The 26,022-nt window shown below is 39.2% G+C and overlaps 2 protein-coding genes across 2 annotated transcripts; one reads left to right on the top strand and one right to left on the bottom strand.

Moving 5' to 3' along the window:
* Positions 1-13,272: 13,272 nt before the first annotated feature.
* On the bottom strand, positions 13,273-13,801 carry LOC147609041 (uncharacterized). The gene is made up of 2 exons (XM_086788704.1): positions 13,674-13,801; positions 13,273-13,594 (listed from the first exon to the last, which is right to left on the bottom strand). The coding sequence occupies exons 1-2, from the start codon at positions 13,799-13,801 to the stop codon at positions 13,273-13,275; spliced, it is 450 nt and encodes a 149-aa protein (XP_086644830.1).
* A 1,693-nt stretch (positions 13,802-15,494) lies between these two features.
* LOC147609042 (uncharacterized) lies at positions 15,495-22,840 on the top strand. Its single transcript, XM_086788705.1, has 9 exons — positions 15,495-15,629; positions 18,985-19,801; positions 19,872-19,977; positions 20,067-20,304; positions 21,165-21,516; positions 21,605-21,720; positions 22,144-22,277; positions 22,367-22,607; positions 22,694-22,840. The coding sequence occupies exons 1-9, from the start codon at positions 15,531-15,533 to the stop codon at positions 22,697-22,699; spliced, it is 2,109 nt and encodes a 702-aa protein (XP_086644831.1). The 5' UTR covers positions 15,495-15,530; the 3' UTR covers positions 22,700-22,840.
* The last annotated feature ends 3,182 nt before the right edge of the window (positions 22,841-26,022 follow it).

Raw genomic sequence — 26,022 nt, forward strand, 5'->3', positions numbered from 1 at the left:
AGGAATTACTAGAGAATATACTTCTATACAAAATACGGATTGGGAAGGCCCCTTCTCAATATATGTAATAGATTACTCCCCTACAATTCAAGATAATCCCTCAATAAGGGGAAAAAATGACTTGATGACTTGTATTGAAGTTATCATGAATATACGTTTCTGTGAATATATAAAAAGGCTGAGTTTTTATTTGACTAAAGAATCAATCCTAGTACAAGTGATTATGTTGTCCAAAATCAAGGTCCTAGTAATGGTACTTTGAAGATCTACTGACCCTAACCCTGACCCTGACCCTTATGAACCTATAGAGTTTTTGCATTTTTGAAGAGTCACTCATAGAGTCGAGGTAGAAATTTAACGAGAAGCTATGCCTTGATATAAGTAACAATTTTTCAAAAATCAAAGGATTTTTATATTGAAAAAGACTTGGCCTGGAAACTTTTCTACTTGCATTATTGAGATCCCTTTTTTATCGTTTCCTCATTTGTCCACCAATCTTTAGATAGGAGAGCTAGATGTGGATGTGATTTATAGGGAAAGTAATGATGGCTCCATATTTTATGAACAATACCATCATAAACTTGATTATCTTTTATCTCAAGAGAATAAGTTGAGGGTAATGATACCTGCGGTGGAAACCCAATTCAGTCAGGCACATCGTGGGGATAATGTGTAGAAGAAAGGTTAAGATCTGTTATACATAAAATAACGAGGGAGTTTATACCCCAATAATTTATAGAAAGTAGTGGTAAGGAGATTTTATCTTATGATTTGAGAAATAAGTTATTATTAAGTGTGAACAAATTGAATAAGTATAAAGATGATTCTATTACTCTTTTCCAAAACTATGCCACCTTGTCAAACGAGTTGTTCCACCACCCCTATGGGGCTCAATGTGATGTAGATATAGATGATGATTTGAGAGATATTCTCTACAAGTCTCACACAAGTTACCTTTACAAAAGAACATCAAGGGAAATATGGAAGAGTGTCTACATGGAGAACTTTGAATTGGCCAAATATATTAAACCAAACAAAGCTATTATAGCTAGCCTCCATGGATCCAACCAAAATCTGGTGGAAATTAGCTTTCAAACCTCATAATCTAAAGGGGAGAGTGTGATTATTTTGTGAGCTTTAAGTTTAGCACTTTTACAAAATTTTTAAAAAATTAAGAGCTTTTTGTACAGACTCTTAAACTATAAATAACTCAAAATAAAATAAATACTCATCAAGTTGCCATTCACATGTTCTATTGTGTAGATATGCCGGGAAACACGTTATAGATTGTGCAATCTTTTTGTTATTTCTTTTCTTTATCGCTTTTGTTCAATATATATTCCCTTGAATATCTCAAAGATCTACCACTCTCGATATATTCATCTTTCTTAAATGTCTCATCATGGGGATTTCTTGTTCTTTCAATTATTCTCATGCATGACAACACAAAAAAAGTGATTTCACAATGTACTGGGCACAAATGTGTTGGCTACAATGCTTTTTTTCAGAACCCCATCAGGAGTGAACTATGACCCTCCACCGAGACCCAGCTATCATATTCCCTCCTCCAATGATTAGTAGCATGGCAACCACCACAACACCTCTAACCAAAATCATACCATTGCCACACATAGCTATATGCCCACGGTTACTATCATAAATGACTATGGCTCACCCCGTCCCACACCCCACGCCTACTACCATTGCATATACCTTTCTTGCTCTAGGCATGGCTAGCACAACCATTCCATCTATGGGTGCTACGGGAGGAGCATCCTCTTGACATCCCCATTAGGGGAAGATTGAGGTCTATAGGGGCCCTTTAAGATGCCATGTGATTAAAAGGTTATTAAGGAAAAGGGCCAATCATGTGATGCCATGTATACAAAAATGTTGGGTGATTAAAGGTGGTCAAAAGATTCTCTAGAAGATGTCTTTTTGTACTTTTCATTCCCAAAAAGTGGGAGGGAAAGTTTTTGAAATTTCAGACATCCATAACTTATACATATGAGCTCAAAATTTGTCGGAGATTAGAGATCCGGAATCTACTCGCTAAGCTCTTTCCATAGATATGTCACATGATATGGTTTACCCACTCAATTTTAAATTCAATTTTGGCGAGAAACTTTGAAATTCAAACTTATAGCCATTTGAAGAATAAGAAGGTATCTAAAGTCAAAGAAACTTAACATTTTAACAAAAAGTCATTAAAATCATAATATGGTATCTAAAGTCAAAGAAACTTAACATTTTAACAAAAAGTCATTAAAATCATAATATGGTAGCTTAAAGGGCCCCTATAGACCTCAACCTTCCCCTAATGCCTCCTTTTGTCACATCTCACTCTAGTGTGCATTTTCCTTATCTAATGTTGAGAACAAGAGGGATACCACCACAAGCTGTTGGACCCAGTACTCCAACACATGCTATGAGGTTGACAACTCTTATTAGGACAACATCCATATATGTACCTCCTTCTCGAGTCCCAATCCCCCTAGAATTTCGAGCATTGCATTCCCATGCAACATCTTACATGCCACATGTTGTACTTGGACTTATTGATTTACCAACACCAATCATTTCAGCACCAACTCTACCAATAAACCTAGTTGCCTGTGCTCAAGCCTTAGGAACAGCGATAGATGAGAGTATCACACCAGTTGTTAGAGATACTGGTCAATGAAATTTAGGGAAGGCTACCTAGATAGCAAATCAATTCAGGAAAGGCTACCTAGATAGTAAGGCTAACCCACAAGTTTAATAGAGAAGTAGATCCTAGGCAACACCTAGAAGTGTTTGATCAAGTTTGCAAGACCCTTGAAGAACAGGGGGTGGTCAAAAAGCGAGCCAAGAGCAGCGAGCACAAAGCAATGAGTAGAGCTCATGTTCTTGTGAAAGTGAGCAGGTAGGGGCATGGTATGATGTTAAGCGAGCATGAAATGTTAAAGAGAGAGTGGAACCACAGTCCAATTCTGTAGCAATCAAACAAAGAAGACATGAAATGTTCTAAAATGACCATTGCAATAATTTTTTTTTCGAACCAATGGTGCAGATACAAAAAATCACTATTAAACCCATATTGCTTGGCTCGCTAAAAAGATATTGAATCTATAGTATTCACAATGTTGGAGAGCCATTAGCAAACAAAAGACAATAGACAGGAAAATTTATAAAATAACCAAAACATTTCCAAAACAAGTACTACGGTTCAGCTGGTATGACATGACCCCCATACATATTTCAACTAAAGTGGGTTGCAGGTTCCTAAAGCTGTTGAGGATGACTTCTAATAGACTTAGTTAGCATGTCTTTTACAATTCTCTCAGAAATACAAACTTGATGAATATGCATATTGTTGTTCACATCCTGTCCAAGAATCATTAAGAACACAAAGTATATGTGCTTGCATGCAAGATATGGTCTTTTCTTGGCCACTCTATCTCTAAACTCCACACATGAACACATTGGATTCTTCTGAATAGTGACCTCTATCAGAGATGTGTCTTGGCTCCCATTGGTCAATGGATTAATACTAAATGTTTCCTTTACCCCTTCTATATGTATATGGCTGCCTACAACTTCTGCATGCATATCTAAGGCTGCAGTGATTTGACCAAATGCAGCCTTTGAAATTCCTCGTCGATATGGAAATTGTTTCACCTCCTTGTTTGTCTCGCTAGTGCCTTTTGCAAGCTCCTTTTCTAGAAAAAACTCAAGAGGAATACCAATGTCATATCCTGCTCTAATAAGCTTGCAGGCTTCTTTCACTTGTAACTTGGTACCTTTAGCAATGGGCCAAACACAAGGGACATCCTCTGGTGGATGTAATATTGTCTTTGTAATTTTCCAAGTGTGCCTAACATCTGTATTACAAAAATAGCAATACTTCTCCTTTTTCCAGGAGGATAGTTGACAATCACTCCAAAAACAAGGACTGACATCACCCCCTCGCAACCTTGAGCTACACTTTTTCCCTGATGCCCAGTGGTTGCACTCAACTCGATTCACTGTTGGTATCCTCCGCAAGGCCCACTTTGTATCATGCACATCACTTTCAAGGCTCTCTAAAACTTTGCATTGCTCATCGACCTCTATTGCAGGCTCTAACCTCTCTCTTGTCACATAGTTAAACTCAGGCCTATGGCTAGAGTTGCCAAAGTTTTCTTCTGTCGAGTCGTGTAGTGGCCTTTTGGCTCGAATAGTTTTATTCTCACCCTTGAATTTTACCTTATTTGAAAACATAGGGGTCCCTGCCACTGCATCATCCACTGCTCGTGAGGTAGCTATTGGGGATGGACTTGCTTTCTGTCGAGAAAGAGCTCTCTCAACCAAAAGCTCCAATGTAGGCCCACAACCTGTGTATTTTCCTTCCAAGAAAGCCAGTTGTCTGGCACATTGGAAGTAAGCATTGATTAGATCTGTCACACAAGCATCATAAAGACTAATCTTTTGCCTATACCCCTCCCCTGCCAACCAGCTTGCATGCTTGGTCTCTGACATATTTGTCCTTGGGACAAGAGCATTGACAATAGGCTCTCCATCCTACAAGAGAGTGGTAGAAATTGATTAAAAACAATGCAGTGCACATAAGTAGGAGGCACACAATAATACAATGAATAATCTCTTACAAACATTACCTTTAAAATGAAATGACCCCATCGACTAACCCTATAGTGCCACCAACTCAACCAGCTAAGAAGCTTAGGGATGTTTCTATCAGCTGCCTTGCCAGTTGCCCACCATGCTCGTATCCTGCGAAATTGCTGAAGGGCACTTTCTTTGTTTGGGGCAGTCCTCCACTTCTCACACATCTCCCTGTGCTTTTCTTGATGTGGGCTATAGATGTACCTCTGCGTGTGGACACGAAGGTTGTCTTCCCAATGCCATAAACATGACCTTTCCCTTTCAATCATCTCCTTTCCATCGTTGAAGACACGTCTCACTGCATTCCAGTTAGCGCCAGCCTCATCCGCCATAAACCCAAAAAAATTTGCTACCTCCCCTGTGTGCTCCACCATTACCAAATTCATATTTTCCCAAAACATGACTTGAGCATCCTCATCCTCTTCTCTAAATTCACAAGTTGCTATTGTCAATAGCTCACCAATCCTGCATGCCACAAATGGAAACAGAGTTATATTAAAGACACAAATTAAGCAATGCTCTCTACCGCTTGTAACTTACATGTGGTCATAAACATGTGCTCCCATTGTATGCCATCCAGTATCCACTCGATGCACATGATCAAAGCAGACCCATGCTTGATTAAGATCCCCATTACCATCCTTGTCCATTCGCCGAACAATGTCAATCCCAGAACCAGGTCCAGTAGTAGACATCTTAAAGATAAAGCAACGCTCAGTAGTAGTGGTGGCTTGCAATGGAAATCGAGAACCATGGAAGAACTCAAAATGGCATGTTCTTTTTAGATTAAGAATGGCTTCATATCCTTCACCCAGAGGCCGTGTTGTTTTTCGTGTTTGCATTACCATCTGCTTCACCCTGCATTCATAAAGCATACTTAGTGTATTAAAGATGATAATTGCATACTATTCTTTGCTAAATTGCACTTCCTACGTACTTTTTGACATTTATCAAACTTTGCAACTCTTGCGACATCTCCTGTAGCTCCCTCTCTGTCATGAATTCTCCCTGTGCCTTGTCATCATCAGTGAATGCTCTTAAAACCACCTCCCTTGCCACAATCATTTGTACCTTTCTGGGCCCAGCGTTGTGGTCGATGCCCACTGCACGTGCTACAAAGGCCTTGATATTTCGTATCGATGCTCGGCACATTCCCTTGGAAACCATGTGTGTATGTTTGCCATAATGAATAAATAGTCTGCTATGCATTGATTCTTTTGGCATAAAATAATAGACACAGGCAGGACATTCTTTAAGACACATTGGCACATGCTTGCAAAAAAAACACTCAAGGTTCCCGAAGCTCCCAATTGCTAAATTCCCATATTTTGGAGATTTTATCAGTTGCCCATTCCAATGGAGTTTGTTTGGTTGATTCATACGTGTCCTAAAGGAGCAGTGCTCATTCATGCAGTGGAAGGTTCCCCCGCAGAAGCTCTTCCTAAGAACAAAAGTTTTATTGGCCCTAGTTTGCGTTTGTGGCTTTGTCCAAATGTTGCCCTCGTATTTTTGCTCCATCCCTTCCATACCTTTCCCACCTTCAAGCTCATATGTACTGAACTCTGGGTACACCTTGGGAAGCTCTTTTACCTTGCCTTTGTAATCACAATCATGGATTAAAGTGTGCAAGACATCAGTAGGAGGTAACATGCGGATTATTTGAAAGCAAGAGACCGCAGTATCAAACTGAACATCTTCCTCTTCCAAATGTTGAAAGCACTTTTCCACAGGGGAGACCTCTATCTCCTCTTGCAATGACCCATGTGCTTGGACATTGATTTCTTCTATCTCTTCAGTGTCCAAGTCACTGTAAAGCACAATGCTCTCTAATTCAATGCGCAATGCAAAACAAAAAATGTCAAAGACAAAGTTAATGCCACTTACATTGGAGTACTCTTTCGAGAACCGGGAGGAAATATAGTTGAGGGGCCTTGTTCTGGGGTCTCAAAATAATTCTCTGATTTGGCAATATATACAGAGGACAATGAATGCTCCAAGATAAAATATGCCTCGTCTCCAATCCCTGCATACAAGTGTAAAGGACAAATGGGCTCATACTCTCCTCCAATTTCAAGTAAGGCCTCCACATTTATCCCACCAATAGTTCCAAGCTTCCCCCGGATCATGTTGATTGACACAAGACATTTGCCATTCAAGAAGGGGACTCGAATGCATGCACCCATTGTAGAATGGAGGAAAACACGAGCCTCCCTGCATAATGCAATCACAACAACAATTAAGGAATTTACATTGAATATTAGCCAAAAATATTTTAATACTAGATGTTCTTGCTCTAATCAATAGCATATACTAGCCATAATACAATTTTACCAGGCTCATTTTAAGACTATGGGTAGAAGCAAATAAAAATATTTATTGCAAAAATAGTCATAATGAAGGGTATCAAGAAGAGTACATGTATATATGTATATATGTTTGTGTGTACACGTGTGTGTATGTATACACACACACACGCACACACACACACACACACACATATTTGCTTTGTGTTAGTTCTTGCGCTTTTTCATAATCTCCTATTAGATTTCAAAAACTCTACCAGTTGGATGCCATAGCATAACTGTGCTATAGATTTAAATAAATCGGAAAAATATTGACCAAACCCTTAAATTTTAGTGTTGAAATTCATTAGTGTTAGGATAAAAAAATTTGTCCAGTGCCTAACTTAGGGTTTTTAGTAGTCGGCTACTTCTTATGAAGCAATTACTTAACGCTTTTAGTCGTCCTCCACACAGAAGCATCTTCCCTCGAACACACACGCAGAGAAGCGATCATGAAGCATCATACGTCTCCCCAGCAAAGAAACGCTGATCTCATGCGCAGGGCCCTCTCCCCACTCCAATCTTTCTCCCCAACAAAGAGACACAGAAAGGTATCATCATCCATGAATTTGTGCTATTTTGCCTGAATGAATTTGTGCGCTCAGCGCACAAAATAATAGGATGTTTTGCTGCCGCCACACTCCACACACAGTAGTATGAGATGTGCGGTGTTACTTCTTGCTATTTTTCTTGAATGAATTTGTGCGCTCAGCGCACAAAATAATAGGATGTTTTGCTGCTGCCACACTCCACACACAGTATGAGATGTGCGGCGTTACCTCTTGCTATTTTTCTTGAATTAATTTGTGCGCTCAGCGCACAAAATAATAGGATGTTTTGCTGCCGAGCAGTGACAAAATCGTCACGATTTTGAGTTCGTTTCAAGCTTCGGGGGCGCTGCCCCCGAACTCCCCCGCCAAAGCTTAATGCCATAGTAATGGTAGGGTAGCTATAAAAAACTTTGTAAATTGGCTACAATCCATGGCCTTTTCCCAAGAAATCTCTCAAGAAATCGTATAAGAGTACCAAGTTTAGATTATGTATTGCATAGGGCTTAGAGCTCTACAATGATGAAGTTATAGTGTCTATTACCTTAGGAGATCATTAGGAATTACTAGAGAATATACTTCTATACAAAATACGGATTGGGAAGGCCCCTTCTCAATATATGTAATAGATTACTCCCCTACAATTCAAGATAATCCCTCAATAAGGGGAAAAAATGACTTGATGACTTGTATTGAAGTTATCATGAATATACGTTTCTGTGAATATATAAAAAGGCTGAGTTTTTATTTGACTAAAGAATCAATCCTAGTACAAGTGATTATGTTGTCCAAAATCAAGGTCCTAGTAATGGTACTTTGAAGATCTACTGACCCTAACCCTGACCCTGACCCTTATGAACCTATAGAGTTTTTGCATTTTTGAAGAGTCACTCATAGAGTCGAGGTAGAAATTTAACGAGAAGCTATGCCTTGATATAAGTAACAATTTTTCAAAAATCAAAGGATTTTTATATTGAAAAAGACTTGGCCTGGAAACTTTTCTACTTGCATTATTGAGATCCCTTTTTTATCGTTTCCTCATTTGTCCACCAATCTTTAGATAGGAGAGCTAGATGTGGATGTGATTTATAGGGAAAGTAATGATGGCTCCATATTTTATGAACAATACCATCATAAACTTGATTATCTTTTATCTCAAGAGAATAAGTTGAGGGTAATGATACCTGCGGTGGAAACCCAATTCAGTCAGGCACATCGTGGGGATAATGTGTAGAAGAAAGGTTAAGATCTGTTATACATAAAATAACGAGGGAGTTTATACCCCAATAATTTATAGAAAGTAGTGGTAAGGAGATTTTATCTTATGATTTGAGAAATAAGTTATTATTAAGTGTGAACAAATTGAATAAGTATAAAGATGATTCTATTACTCTTTTCCAAAACTATGCCACCTTGTCAAACGAGTTGTTCCACCACCCCTATGGGGCTCAATGTGATGTAGATATAGATGATGATTTGAGAGATATTCTCTACAAGTCTCACACAAGTTACCTTTACAAAAGAACATCAAGGGAAATATGGAAGAGTGTCTACATGGAGAACTTTGAATTGGCCAAATATATTAAACCAAACAAAGCTATTATAGCTAGCCTCCATGGATCCAACCAAAATCTGGTGGAAATTAGCTTTCAAACCTCATAATCTAAAGGGGAGAGTGTGATTATTTTGTGAGCTTTAAGTTTAGCACTTTTACAAAATTTTTAAAAAATTAAGAGCTTTTTGTACAGACTCTTAAACTATAAATAACTCAAAATAAAATAAATACTCATCAAGTTGCCATTCACATGTTCTATTGTGTAGATATGCCGGGAAACACGTTATAGATTGTGCAATCTTTTTGTTATTTCTTTTCTTTATCGCTTTTGTTCAATATATATTCCCTTGAATATCTCAAAGATCTACCACTCTCGATATATTCATCTTTCTTAAATGTCTCATCATGGGGATTTCTTGTTCTTTCAATTATTCTCATGCATGACAACACAAAAAAAGTGATTTCACAATGTACTGGGCACAAATGTGTTGGCTACAATGCTTTTTTTCAGAACCCCATCAGGAGTGAACTATGACCCTCCACCGAGACCCAGCTATCATATTCCCTCCTCCAATGATTAGTAGCATGGCAACCACCACAACACCTCTAACCAAAATCATACCATTGCCACACATAGCTATATGCCCACGGTTACTATCATAAATGACTATGGCTCACCCCGTCCCACACCCCACGCCTACTACCATTGCATATACCTTTCTTGCTCTAGGCATGGCTAGCACAACCATTCCATCTATGGGTGCTACGGGAGGAGCATCCTCTTGACATCCCCATTAGGGGAAGATTGAGGTCTATAGGGGCCCTTTAAGATGCCATGTGATTAAAAGGTTATTAAGGAAAAGGGCCAATCATGTGATGCCATGTATACAAAAATGTTGGGTGATTAAAGGTGGTCAAAAGATTCTCTAGAAGATGTCTTTTTGTACTTTTCATTCCCAAAAAGTGGGAGGGAAAGTTTTTGAAATTTCAGACATCCATAACTTATACATATGAGCTCAAAATTTGTCGGAGATTAGAGATCCGGAATCTACTCGCTAAGCTCTTTCCATAGATATGTCACATGATATGGTTTACCCACTCAATTTTAAATTCAATTTTGGCGAGAAACTTTGAAATTCAAACTTATAGCCATTTGAAGAATAAGAAGGTATCTAAAGTCAAAGAAACTTAACATTTTAACAAAAAGTCATTAAAATCATAATATGGTATCTAAAGTCAAAGAAACTTAACATTTTAACAAAAAGTCATTAAAATCATAATATGGTAGCTTAAAGGGCCCCTATAGACCTCAACCTTCCCCTAATGCCTCCTTTTGTCACATCTCACTCTAGTGTGCATTTTCCTTATCTAATGTTGAGAACAAGAGGGATACCACCACAAGCTGTTGGACCCAGTACTCCAACACATGCTATGAGGTTGACAACTCTTATTAGGACAACATCCATATATGTACCTCCTTCTCGAGTCCCAATCCCCCTAGAATTTCGAGCATTGCATTCCCATGCAACATCTTACATGCCACATGTTGTACTTGGACTTATTGATTTACCAACACCAATCATTTCAGCACCAACTCTACCAATAAACCTAGTTGCCTGTGCTCAAGCCTTAGGAACAGCGATAGATGAGAGTATCACACCAGTTGTTAGAGATACTGGTCAATGAAATTTAGGGAAGGCTACCTAGATAGCAAATCAATTCAGGAAAGGCTACCTAGATAGTAAGGCTAACCCACAAGTTTAATAGAGAAGTAGATCCTAGGCAACACCTAGAAGTGTTTGATCAAGTTTGCAAGACCCTTGAAGAACAGGGGGTGGTCAAAAAGCGAGCCAAGAGCAGCGAGCACAAAGCAATGAGTAGAGCTCATGTTCTTGTGAAAGTGAGCAGGTAGGGGCATGGTATGATGTTAAGCGAGCATGAAATGTTAAAGAGAGAGTGGAACCACAGTCCAATTCTGTAGCAATCAAACAAAGAAGACATGAAATGTTCTAAAATGACCATTGCAATAATTTTTTTTTCGAACCAATGGTGCAGATACAAAAAATCACTATTAAACCCATATTGCTTGGCTCGCTAAAAAGATATTGAATCTATAGTATTCACAATGTTGGAGAGCCATTAGCAAACAAAAGACAATAGACAGGAAAATTTATAAAATAACCAAAACATTTCCAAAACAAGTACTACGGTTCAGCTGGTATGACATGACCCCCATACATATTTCAACTAAAGTGGGTTGCAGGTTCCTAAAGCTGTTGAGGATGACTTCTAATAGACTTAGTTAGCATGTCTTTTACAATTCTCTCAGAAATACAAACTTGATGAATATGCATATTGTTGTTCACATCCTGTCCAAGAATCATTAAGAACACAAAGTATATGTGCTTGCATGCAAGATATGGTCTTTTCTTGGCCACTCTATCTCTAAACTCCACACATGAACACATTGGATTCTTCTGAATAGTGACCTCTATCAGAGATGTGTCTTGGCTCCCATTGGTCAATGGATTAATACTAAATGTTTCCTTTACCCCTTCTATATGTATATGGCTGCCTACAACTTCTGCATGCATATCTAAGGCTGCAGTGATTTGACCAAATGCAGCCTTTGAAATTCCTCGTCGATATGGAAATTGTTTCACCTCCTTGTTTGTCTCGCTAGTGCCTTTTGCAAGCTCCTTTTCTAGAAAAAACTCAAGAGGAATACCAATGTCATATCCTGCTCTAATAAGCTTGCAGGCTTCTTTCACTTGTAACTTGGTACCTTTAGCAATGGGCCAAACACAAGGGACATCCTCTGGTGGATGTAATATTGTCTTTGTAATTTTCCAAGTGTGCCTAACATCTGTATTACAAAAATAGCAATACTTCTCCTTTTTCCAGGAGGATAGTTGACAATCACTCCAAAAACAAGGACTGACATCACCCCCTCGCAACCTTGAGCTACACTTTTTCCCTGATGCCCAGTGGTTGCACTCAACTCGATTCACTGTTGGTATCCTCCGCAAGGCCCACTTTGTATCATGCACATCACTTTCAAGGCTCTCTAAAACTTTGCATTGCTCATCGACCTCTATTGCAGGCTCTAACCTCTCTCTTGTCACATAGTTAAACTCAGGCCTATGGCTAGAGTTGCCAAAGTTTTCTTCTGTCGAGTCGTGTAGTGGCCTTTTGGCTCGAATAGTTTTATTCTCACCCTTGAATTTTACCCTATTTGAAAACATAGGGGTCCCTGCCACTGCATCATCCACTGCTCGTGAGGTAGCTATTGGGGATGGACTTGCTTTCTGTCGAGAAAGAGCTCTCTCAACCAAAAGCTCCAATGTAGGCCCACAACCTGTGTATTTTCCTTCCAAGAAAGCCAGTTGTCTGGCACATTGGAAGTAAGCATTGATTAGATCTGTCACACAAGCATCATAAAGACTAATCTTTTGCCTATACCCCTCCCCTGCCAACCAGCTTGCATGCTTGGTCTCTGACATATTTGTCCTTGGGACAAGAGCATTGACAATAGGCTCTCCATCCTACAAGAGAGTGGTAGAAATTGATTAAAAACAATGCAGTGCACATAAGTAGGAGGCACACAATAATACAATGAATAATCTCTTACAAACATTACCTTTAAAATGAAATGACCCCATCGACTAACCCTATAGTGCCACCAACTCAACCAGCTAAGAAGCTTAGGGATGTTTCTATCAGCTGCCTTGCCAGTTGCCCACCATGCTCGTATCCTGCGAAATTGCTGAAGGGCACTTTCTTTGTTTGGGGCAGTCCTCCACTTCTCACACATCTCCCTGTGCTTTTCTTGATGTGGGCTATAGATGTACCTCTGCGTGTGGACACGAAGGTTGTCTTCCCAATGCCATAAACATGACCTTTCCCTTTCAATCATCTCCTTTCCATCGTTGAAGACACGTCTCACTGCATTCCAGTTAGCGCCAGCCTCATCCGCCATAAACCCAAAAAAATTTGCTACCTCCCCTGTGTGCTCCACCATTACCAAATTCATATTTTCCCAAAACATGACTTGAGCATCCTCATCCTCTTCTCTAAATTCACAAGTTGCTATTGTCAATAGCTCACCAATCCTGCATGCCACAAATGGAAACAGAGTTATATTAAAGACACAAATTAAGCAATGCTCTCTACCGCTTGTAACTTACATGTGGTCATAAACATGTGCTCCCATTGTATGCCATCCAGTATCCACTCGATGCACATGATCAAAGCAGACCCATGCTTGATTAAGATCCCCATTACCATCCTTGTCCATTCGCCGAACAATGTCAATCCCAGAACCAGGTCCAGTAGTAGACATCTTAAAGATAAAGCAACGCTCAGTAGTAGTGGTGGCTTGCAATGGAAATCGAGAACCATGGAAGAACTCAAAATGGCATGTTCTTTTTAGATTAAGAATGGCTTCATATCCTTCACCCAGAGGCCGTGTTGTTTTTCGTGTTTGCATTACCATCTGCTTCACCCTGCATTCATAAAGCATACTTAGTGTATTAAAGATGATAATTGCATACTATTCTTTGCTAAATTGCACTTCCTACGTACTTTTTGACATTTATCAAACTTTGCAACTCTTGCGACATCTCCTGTAGCTCCCTCTCTGTCATGAATTCTCCCTGTGCCTTGTCATCATCAGTGAATGCTCTTAAAACCACCTCCCTTGCCACAATCATTTGTACCTTTCTGGGCCCAGCGTTGTGGTCGATGCCCACTGCACGTGCTACAAAGGCCTTGATATTTCGTATCGATGCTCGGCACATTCCCTTGGAAACCATGTGTGTATGTTTGCCATAATGAATAAATAGTCTGCTATGCATTGATTCTTTTGGCATAAAATAATAGACACAGGCAGGACATTCTTTAAGACACATTGGCACATGCTTGCAGAAAAAACACTCAAGGTTCCCGAAGCTCCCAATTGCTAAATTCCCATATTTTGGAGATTTTATCAGTTGCCCATTCCAATGGAGTTTGTTTGGTTGATTCATACGTGTCCTAAAGGAGCAGTGCTCATTCATGCAGTGGAAGGTTCCCCCGCAGAAGCTCTTCCTAAGAACAAAAGTTTTATTGGCCCTAGTTTGCGTTTGTGGCTTTGTCCAAATGTTGCCCTCGTATTTTTGCTCCATCCCTTCCATACCTTTCCCACCTTCAAGCTCATATGTACTGAACTCTGGGTACACCTTGGGAAGCTCTTTTACCTTGCCTTTGTAATCACAATCATGGATTAAAGTGTGCAAGACATCAGTAGGAGGTAACATGCGGATTATTTGAAAGCAAGAGACCGCAGTATCAAACTGAACATCTTCCTCTTCCAAATGTTGAAAGCACTTTTCCACAGGGGAGACCTCTATCTCCTCTTGCAATGACCCATGTGCTTGGACATTGATTTCTTCTATCTCTTCAGTGTCCAAGTCACTGTAAAGCACAATGCTCTCTAATTCAATGCGCAATGCAAAACAAAAAATGTCAAAGACAAAGTTAATGCCACTTACATTGGAGTACTCTTTCGAGAACCGGGAGGAAATATAGTTGAGGGGCCTTGTTCTGGGGTCTCAAAATAATTCTCTGATTTGGCAATATATACAGAGGACAATGAATGCTCCAAGATAAAATATGCCTCGTCTCCAATCCCTGCATACAAGTGTAAAGGACAAATGGGCTCATACTCTCCTCCAATTTCAAGTAAGGCCTCCACATTTATCCCACCAATAGTTCCAAGCTTCCCCCGGATCATGTTGATTGACACAAGACATTTGCCATTCAAGAAGGGGACTCGAATGCATGCACCCATTGTAGAATGGAGGAAAACACGAGCCTCCCTGCATAATGCAGTCACAACAACAATTAAGGAATTTACATTGAATATTAGCCAAAAATATTTTAATACTAGATGTTCTTGCTCTAATCAATAGCATATACTAGCCATAATACAATTTTACCAGGCTCATTTTAAGACTATGGGTAGAAGCAAATAAAAATATTTATTGCAAAAATAGTCATAATGAAGGGTATCAAGAAGAGTACATGTATATATGTATATATGTTTGTGTGTACACGTGTGTGTATGTATACACACACACACGCACACACACACACACACACACATATTTGCTTTGTGTTAGTTCTTGCGCTTTTTCATAATCTCCTATTAGATTTCAAAAACTCTACCAGTTGGATGCCATAGCATAACTGTGCTATAGATTTAAATAAATCGGAAAAATATTGACCAAACCCTTAAATTTTAGTGTTGAAATTCATTAGTGTTAGGATAAAAAAATTTGTCCAGTGCCTAACTTAGGGTTTTTAGTAGTCGGCTACTTCTTATGAAGCAATTACTTAACGCTTTTAGTCGTCCTCCACACAGAAGCATCTTCCCTCGAACACACACGCAGAGAAGCGATCATGAAGCATCATACGTCTCCCCAGCAAAGAAACGCTGATCTCATGCGCAGGGCCCTCTCCCCACTCCAATCTTTCTCCCCAACAAAGAGACACAGAAAGGTATCATCATCCATGAATTTGTGCTATTTTGCCTGAATGAATTTGTGCGCTCAGCGCACAAAATAATAGGATGTTTTGCTGCCGCCACACTCCACACACAGTAGTATGAGATGTGCGGTGTTACTTCTTGCTATTTTTCTTGAATGAATTTGTGCGCTCAGCGCACAAAATAATAGGATGTTTTGCTGCTGCCACACTCCACACACAGTATGAGATGTGCGGCGTTACCTCTTGCTATTTTTCTTGAATTAATTTGTGCGCTCAGCGCACAAAATAATAGGATGTTTTGCTGCCGAGCAGTGACAAAATCGTCACGATTTTGAGTTCGTTTCAAGCTTCGGGGGCGCTGCCCCCGAACTCCCCCGCCAAAGCTTAATGCCATAGTAATGGTAGGGTAGCTATAAAAAACTTTGTAAATTGGCTACAATCCATGGCCTTTTCCCAAGAAATCTCTCAAGAAATCGTATAAGAGTACCAAGTTTAGATTATGTATTGCATAGGGCTTAGAGCTCTACAATGATGAAGTTATAGTGTCTATTACCTTAGGAGATCATTAGGAATTACTAGAGAATATACTTCTATACAAAATACGGATTGGGAAGGCCCCTTCTCAATATATGTAATAGATTACTCCCCTACAATTCAAGATAATCCCTCAATAAGGGGAAAAAATGACTTGATGACTTGTATTGAAGTTATCATGAATATACGTTTCTGTGAATATATAAAAAGGCTGAGTTTTTATTTGACTAAAGAATCAATCCTAGTACAAGTGATTATGTTGTCCAAAATCAAGGTCCTAGTAATGGTACTTTGAAGATCTACTGACCCTAACCCTGACCCTGACCCTTATGAACCTATAGAGTTTTTGCATTTTTGAAGAGTCACTCATAGAGTCGAGGTAGAAATTTAACGAGAAGCTATGCCTTGATATAAGTAACAATTTTTCAAAAATCAAAGGATTTTTATATTGAAAAAGACTTGGCCTGGAAACTTTTCTACTTGCATTATTGAGATCCCTTTTTTATCGTTTCCTCATTTGTCCACCAATCTTTAGATAGGAGAGCTAGATGTGGATGTGATTTATAGGGAAAGTAATGATGGCTCCATATTTTATGAACAATACCATCATAAACTTGATTATCTTTTATCTCAAGAGAATAAGTTGAGGGTAATGATACCTGCGGTGGAAACCCAATTCAGTCAGGCACATCGTGGGGATAATGTGTAGAAGAAAGGTTAAGATCTGTTATACATAAAATAACGAGGGAGTTTATACCCCAATAATTTATAGAAAGTAGTGGTAAGGAGATTTTATCTTATGATTTGAGAAATAAGTTATTATTAAGTGTGAACAAATTGAATAAGTATAAAGATGATTCTATTACTCTTTTCCAAAACTATGCCACCTTGTCAAACGAGTTGTTCCACCACCCCTATGGGGCTCAATGTGATGTAGATATAGATGATGATTTGAGAGATATTCTCTACAAGTCTCACACAAGTTACCTTTACAAAAGAACATCAAGGGAAATATGGAAGAGTGTCTACATGGAGAACTTTGAATTGGCCAAATATATTAAACCAAACAAAGCTATTATAGCTAGCCTCCATGGATCCAACCAAAATCTGGTGGAAATTAGCTTTCAAACCTCATAATCTAAAGGGGAGAGTGTGATTATTTTGTGAGCTTTAAGTTTAGCACTTTTACAAAATTTTTAAAAAATTAAGAGCTTTTTGTACAGACTCTTAAACTATAAATAACTCAAAATAAAATAAATACTCATCAAGTTGCCATTCACATGTTCTATTGTGTAGATATGCCGGGAAACACGTTATAGATTGTGCAATCTTTTTGTTATTTCTTTTCTTTATCGCTTTTGTTCAATATATATTCCCTTGAATATCTCAAAGATCTACCACTCTCGATATATTCATCTTTCTTAAATGTCTCATCATGGGGATTTCTTGTTCTTTCAATTATTCTCATGCATGACAACACAAAAAAAGTGATTTCACAATGTACTGGGCACAAATGTGTTGGCTACAATGCTTTTTTTCAGAACCCCATCAGGAGTGAACTATGACCCTCCACCGAGACCCAGCTATCATATTCCCTCCTCCAATGATTAGTAGCATGGCAACCACCACAACACCTCTAACCAAAATCATACCATTGCCACACATAGCTATATGCCCACGGTTACTATCATAAATGACTATGGCTCACCCCGTCCCACACCCCACGCCTACTACCATTGCATATACCTTTCTTGCTCTAGGCATGGCTAGCACAACCATTCCATCTATGGGTGCTACGGGAGGAGCATCCTCTTGACATCCCCATTAGGGGAAGATTGAGGTCTATAGGGGCCCTTTAAGATGCCATGTGATTAAAAGGTTATTAAGGAAAAGGGCCAATCATGTGATGCCATGTATACAAAAATGTTGGGTGATTAAAGGTGGTCAAAAGATTCTCTAGAAGATGTCTTTTTGTACTTTTCATTCCCAAAAAGCCGGCCCCCCTTGGATCCCCCCGGCGGCAGAAATTTGGAGAGAGTAGTGTAAGAACATGCTATCTATATGGTGCTGTCTCAAACACATTGCATAGAGTGTCTCTCTTACTACTGTCTATATTATGCAGACTTTGTGTATACAAGAAGCTCAAAAAACTCACATTTGATGTCTTCTTGGTTGAGAAACGGCTCACACAGTCGAGAGAGGAGACCAGCAAACATGTGCATCTAAAGAACAATAGCACAAAAAGAAAAAAGTTTGTCCTTAAAAAAGTGTTGGATTGCGAAATATCACTTCTAAAGTTTCTTAATACTCAATATTGAACGCCTTCAGATTTGGGCTACCGAATCTTTATATATTTTCCAATAAATTTGAATGCCTTGAATTGAACACCTGAAAAGGGCTCCGTAAATATTTTCCAATGGAGATTTTTTTAAAATATTCAATACGGCTTTGAATGCCTTGGAATTTGGGCCAAAGCACTCCATATGATAATCTCAAAGATATTCTGTTCGTTATAATGAGTTGGCCGTTTTGTTGGATAGTGAATGTGCCACCTTTGTTTGATGATTGTGTTGCAGTACTGAATTTAATCTCTTTAGTGAATGTGCCACCTTTTCTTTAAGTTTGTGTCGTATTACTGAATTTGCTGTTAAAATAATCAATTAATTATACAATACGAGTACAATACTATTTGAAGATTTGTTCTTGTATTTTTGCATGGCTATCTGGTTTTCAAATGAGTTCGAGTCATTTCACTAGAGCATCTTGCTTGAAAGGTTCTTGTTGTGCAAAAATGGATGAGTTACCTCTTGCTAAGCGGAAAAAGAGTGTGCAGGTTGGCCCAGGTGAGAGCTCATCGAGACACACAAGGAGGCAAGCTGATTTTTCTAGCACTTTGGAGCAAGCCGCCTCCTCAAACCCTACTACTACAGAGCATGCGGTACATATCATAGATGACACTAACCTGGAGGTGGATATGGATAGGCAGCATCTACATAGTGATGAAAGAAATGAGGAGGATGGACAAAATGTAGTGGGGGCAATTGAGGAAAATAAAGGTGATCAAAATGAGGGTGAGAATACTCAAGGTGGTGATAATGAGGATGAAGGTGAGAATACTGAGGATACTGGGAGAGAGATAGAGGGGGAAGAGAACACACATCCACTAGAGGATCAAGAAGAAACAGTTGTCACAACCCAAACTGAAGGAAGCAAGCAGAAAAAAAATAAGGTTGATATTTTTGGGAAGATTCTAGAGACATCTACTCCACAAGCCTTTTTAGATAGGATAGGAGTCAAATTTAGGTCTCCACCTCCACGTGTTCCTCTCTGTAGGATGATCCAGACGGAGGCAATCCGAAAGGTTTCTCTCTCAACAGATAAATCTCTTACTCGAAGCTTCAAAAAACTAGGTGGGTACATTGAGAGCATGGGAGCTTTCACAGTATCAACTATGGACTTGGAAGGGGAGGAGACACCATTGACACAAGAGAGGGAGGAATCTTGGGATGAGCATTGGAGGACTGTGAATCAACAATTTGAGGAAACTCTTGCACTTGACCCCGAGTGGGGTCCGTACTTGAGCCGAAAAATGGTGCATATTCTTGATGGTAATAATCGACACAATGCTTGGATGGACTGCATTTCTACAGGTGAGTTCTCATTGGGATGTTATAGTTTCTTATGCTTCTTTGTCCTTCCTAATTTTGTGTTTTATTACAGGGTTTCAAGGGGATTTGTCCATGCATTGTTGTGTTCTCTGTAAATTTTATGTGTTCGAGCGGAGGGATGTGGGTGAGCTTTTGTTTTCATTGTCCAGGTTGAACAAGTAAGTTAATTTGTCATCAGAGTCTCCTTCTATGTCAAGTAAGTTGTTTGTACTCAAGAATATTAACATATTTCTTCTTTGTTTTGTAGGACACATGATTATGCATTTGTGCCAACCACATTTGGTGATCGTCTATTTCAACTAAGAAGATTGGGAGAGTCCGACCTAACAACTCTCATGGCACATTTGGACAATGAGGACAAGCTATGGGTTGAGAGAGAGATGCAGAGTGCATCTGCCAGAGGAAGGCCTAGTTGGCTTCATTTGCCAATCCAGATTATGACTTGGCTCTTGTTCAAGGATGAGATGGAGCAAAAAATTGATGAGGCATCAACAAATGGACCACTTGCCGAGTCTGCTAGGGAGAATGTGACTCGAAAGGTAGAAGTTCTCTACAGAGGAAAAACATCAAAATATGCAAGGATTGCTGATCCCTCCAATGGTGAGGCCTTTTGGTGTGCAGTGCTCTCCCTCCCATGGCACGCGTCAAGCAATCATGTGGCCACAGAGGAAAAGCTCAATATGATAGGTTCTGCTTGCATCAGAGACACAGATAAGGCTCACATTGTCAAGCTATTGGACAACTCTCAGGCTGCAGTGCGATCACTTGAGGGTATGCCAAATGATAAGACAAAGGTTAGGGAATGGCTGCACATGTACTCCTACTGGCTTCAGATCACGGAGCTGGGTTTGAGAATCCAAAATGATATTAAAAATGCCGATCGAGTCAGGTTGCCAGGTGAGAGCCGATTCACCTCTTTTGTTGTTCTATGCAGAAGAAAGTACTTCAAAAGGGCTTTCAAAGTGCACGAAGGAGGCATAAAATTTAGCCATGATATTGACCATCAACCAGGCCTACAAAGTGCTGCACGGCGAGTCGTTTATAGGTTTTCCTCCAACATAACCCAGATATTCCTTGTTAAAAAACATGCATGCTTCTTTCTGTGTGTTGTTTTATCATTTGTGCTTTGGCTTGCAGATGGTTGCTTTCTGAAATTGAGGAGCACCAATTGGATATTTTACCCCCTCTCGCTAGTGTGTGGCTTTGTGTTGACAATCAATCTTATATGTATGCCGATTTGAAGCTTGGAAGAGTAAGTGATTGAATTTGTCATTTTGAATCCATGATTGAGAAACATGTTCATATTGAGGGTGAGTTGTGTTTACCCATGTTTGTCATTGAACAGGCCATGTCAAGCATAGAGTCTCGTTTCTGCCCGTGGTGGTTGGACCTTGAAAGAAACCATGTGCCTGAGGAGGAGCTTGATCTGTATCGCCAACATAAGTCTATATTGGAGCTTCGTAGCCAGCAAATTGATCATAATGAGGCCACATCCACATCACATGCAACATCGATTGCATCGGCTTCTTTTCGTAAGTCATTGCCAGTGAATTTAGGGAGGGAAATAGTGAATCGTGCATTGGAGGTGAATCGAGCAATGGAAGCAAATAGGGAGCAGAGTCAGCAACAGACATCCAATAGTAGTGCAGGCGGGATACAACCAACTGACATCATAACCAAGACATTGCAAGCTCCAGGTATGTGAGCTTCCTACCTCATCTCTATCGTGATCCGATTGTTTTGACTTGAGACTATGTGTGTTAAATGTCAAAAACCTGTCTATAGGAACCATTTATGCCTTCAATGTCAGTATTGAGGACCTTGCAGCTACTTTTGTGAACATGGAGGATGCATCCTCATTGGGAAAGCAAGTGCTTGATGCCATGAATGTTATTTGCACAGTAGGGAATGTCAAGAGTAGAGGGTCCGATTACTGTGTGGAGTTGATATTTGCAGACTTCCCCTCAAATATCATCATTGGAGGTTGTGTTGCAAACAAGGTTCCATATTGGAATAAGATTGGGGATGGCATGTATGACTCTACTTTTAAAGTTGTTGATTCTTGTCTCTCGGATCGAGGCTTCTTTACATGCCTTTACACTATGGAAGAAGGAGTGACCATTGAGCAGGTTGCACAGAGCGTTGGGTTTGGCATTTATCATAGACAGGTTGTGAGGTGTACTCCACCTATTGGGAAGAAGATGGGGCAAATGATTACTACCCAGGTATTGGTGTTGTTCTCTTTGGGGCTGTCATTTGTGCAAATCTTCTTTGTCCCATTTAAGGTGAAAATGCATGAACAACCAATGTGTCTTTGCTTGTAGGTCACTTGTCTAATATTGGCTGTTTTTGTTCGCTCAACATCTCCTGCTACAAGCTTTGTGATGCATGGGGATCAACTAAGGGATTTGGCACTAGGTGATGATCTTGATGTAGGGCAAGATCTTATCTTTGACATGTATGTATGCATTCAAATCAAGATAGAATTTAAAATGATTTTCGGTGATCTTTATGGCATATGGTTAATGGTTTGTGTGCATTTTCAAGAGTGCCATCGGAGGATCTGGTGAAGAGAAAGGGTAGACCATGGCGGGGCGGTTGTCAGAGAGGTCAGCGGCTTAGCAAATACATTGTCTCCGTCTTCAGTCGTCCTGGGGACACGATTTTGGATTTGTTTGCTGGCACTGGAACTCTTGGGCTAGTGGCAGCATTTATGGATCGCAATGTCATAATGTTAGACAAGGATGAGCGGATCTATGATCACCTGTTAGAACCATACTCAGCAAAGGTATGCATGTTGAAAAGATAAATATGTTAGTAGAGAATAATTTTGTATTGATAAAGCTTATTTTCTTTTCTTTGTGTCTCTTGCAGTTATGAGGATCACATGTCTACATCAGAATGCCATTAGAGATAGTCTTTTTTTTAATTGAGACAATCATTTTTTTGGGACTATTGGAAGTAATGTTTTGATGGATGTTATGCTTCTGAATGTTTTTTACAATAGCATGTAGCTGATTGTTGGACAATTTTTATTTGGATTATAAATTTTTTAAATCCTATGGTTATGGTTTCTAAAGAGTATTATATTGTTGTGTCAGTGGTATGGCTATTAAAATTGGTGTGCATCTTAATGGCTTGATTTCTATGCTATCTAGTCGCTGTGGTTTCCATGTGGTTGCAAACAATAGTTTGTTTCTATTAGTAGCTCAATGACCAATTCAACGTCTTTTTAGCGAGCCAAGTAGTATGAGTTTTGTAGTGATTTTTTATATCCGCACCATTCATTTGAAAATGCTTTATTTGCAATAGTCATTTTTAAACTTTTTTAGTCTTCTTTGTTCTGTTCATTATAGAGTTGCACTATGGTTTCACTCTTCTCTTTAACATTACATGCTCGCTTAACATCATACCATGCCCCTACTTGCTCACTTTCACAAGGACTTTATTTCTACTCACTGCTCTGTGCTCACTGCTCTTGGCTCGCTAAATAGACGCACCCTGAAGAACACAATGGGATTACTAAAACCAATGCTTTTAGCCTAACCCTATATGGAAAGGTAGGGGATTGGTTTATAAGTCTCACGGTTTAGGAACCCTTAAACTTTGAAGCGCTTAGGAGATTTTTCTTGAAGGAATGTGTACGTGAGGGAGCACTGTGGAATGTGTATGTGAGGGAGCACTATGGAATGTAGCCTCACAACTACATAAGGCGTAGAGAGAAGAAGGAGAGTTAGTTAGGGAGTTCATTAGCCGACTCAAGAATTTGTACTCTCTTTGTGCTTTGCTTCGCCGGGGGGGGGGGGGGGGGGGTCACTTAGTGTAAGGTTTCTATTTCACATGCATTAAAGACATCTTTTATAAACCCCCCTAAAACCACTCTATGGTAATTGTTATTTTCCCCTCTGTTATTTTTTTAAATTATAAATTTCATTTTTGTAAATGTATTTTTTTAACGAGAACTTAAAAAATATCCTTCTATAAGAGGCAAGTGACAAACACACTTCAAGCATCAAGGTAGTGTTATCCGACCTTAGCCTCCCGACCTTAGCCTTACATGAAAATTCCGCGAGGCTAAAGTGGATGGATCTTGAGATGAAGCATGTTCATGACCAGAAAATGAGGTAAACAAGGGTAGCCAAGAGTGAACTCCCCCCGTATTTGGTGGGATTCAAATTCGGATTACGTGCTTTGAGAGCCCATTGCACAACCACTATGCCCACACACAATTTGTGCCTAAGCATTTCCTTCTTACCCTGTATCCAACTAAATGTAATCTTAGACCAAAATAAATATCCTAGAGAGACCAGTCTCGATGTGACCCGATGCTAAGATCTTGTTTTAAAAGATGGACAACTGGGTGAGTTTAGCACGCATGATGCCTGATTGGGGCCGTATATCCCAATTGTGACATACACCTAATTATATTCCATTTATTTAGTCATAAAAATTCACAATATTTCTTAAATATTTAGAATTTTTACCACTTGACCACACATAATAGATTACATCATGCTTCATGAGAAAGAAGAGATTTGTACAATAACTATAATTGTTTCGAAGTTTGATCAATCCAAAAAACAACAATAGTCACTAATACAACTATGCAAATCTAGAGAGATATTCACCAATAGAAATCCAGTCACTCTAGGGCTTTCTCCGATGCCCTTCCACCCAACCTCCACACTGCATATCATGGCTATATTGGGTATGCCTCCTTCTTGATCTCATCCTCTCTAGGCTCTACCACAAGGCTCCTAGAGGGATTCAATCTCGTTCTACCGACCCAAATCTCGAATAGGTCTTTGAGATCTCTCTCTCTCTCTCTCTCTCTCTCTCTCTCTCTCTCTCTCTCTCTCTCTCTCTAGTCTACATAGAATCATATCAAGGCTTTAAAGGATAGCCGAAAAAAATCCCATGAAAATTCGTTAGATTACCATGCAACAAAAAATATAAAGAAAGAAATCTTTTCTAAAAATATGTTGTCACTCATGCACGGCTTACACGGGACACACTTTTTAAAATTCAATTTTAATCACACGCTACTGGTGTACAGGCATAAGAACACATTCTTTAACCAAAATAGAGATGGCACATTTTTTAAAAAACATTGAAAAGTAGTGTCGGATTCATTTCACAAATACCATCCAAACTGTGAGGAATCTCCAAATGCTACGAACATGGCCTTCGTTCCTCTTATTATGATATATCTTTATTTAGTTCATGCCTCTAACAAATAAAGTTATCTACTCCTTCATACCAAGCTATCTAAAAATTAAGGGTTAATTTGTTGTGTCTAAGTCCAGTTTCAGGTGCCCGTTAGGGGTATGTTTACTATCTAAACCCCCATATGAGTTTCCTTTAGTCTAAAGTACTCATTAAAACCCTCATACACTATCTAATATGGTTAGGTATGGTATAGAAATAACTTACAAATAACAACATAAAAAGCCCAAATTGACCAAAATCAACATTTCTAAAATCACTCAATTTGTGACCAAAACTAATCTTTTATATCCTCCAATTATTTGCCACTTATAAACATTAAATATAAATGTTAAAAATTAGCAAGTCAATGCGACCCCAAAATACGTACATATGAGTATGTTACACCAATATTGAAAGAGAGATTTCATTGAATTTTGTTTTTTTTTTAAAATTAGCATAAATAACTACCTTGTGTTTTGTATTTCTATTATTGTGAAAAACACATTGAAAAGGAGACATTATTTAACTTGAAGTATTTCCATTCAAGAGTTGCTACATTCTCATGTTTCCATTCTCTAACTAGGCCATCCTTAAAAAAGGAAGCACATTTCATGTTCTCAAGACTTTGGACTGCCAAATCTAAATCCTTTACGAATGTGATCCAAACTAAGAGCTGATATTCACCAAAAAGGTCTTTCCATCATGTCAAATTTCTTTTGCAAATCAAGACTCAAGATAGTCCATCAAGTTTTCTAAGGGTTTGGGCTAAGCACGACAACCAATTTTTGATAATGAGAAGTTTGTTCCATCTGCAAAAGGAGTCCCCCCACATCCTCTAAGAATAGGAGACTAGAACGTATTGTGGAGAGGATTTTCCCATACGCCACTTCCAAGAATAACAAGGTACTCAATCTTCTTTTGTCTCCCATATTAGACAAAGCTAAGAATCAATCATCTTCTAGATCCGATGCACATCATAAAAAATGTAGCATTGA

Source organism: Cibotium barometz, chromosome 52, assembly GCF_041138505.1.
Source record: "Cibotium barometz isolate CiBa-2024 chromosome 52, ASM4113850v1, whole genome shotgun sequence".
In the NCBI taxonomy this organism is placed as follows: domain Eukaryota; kingdom Viridiplantae; phylum Streptophyta; class Polypodiopsida; order Cyatheales; family Cibotiaceae; genus Cibotium; species Cibotium barometz.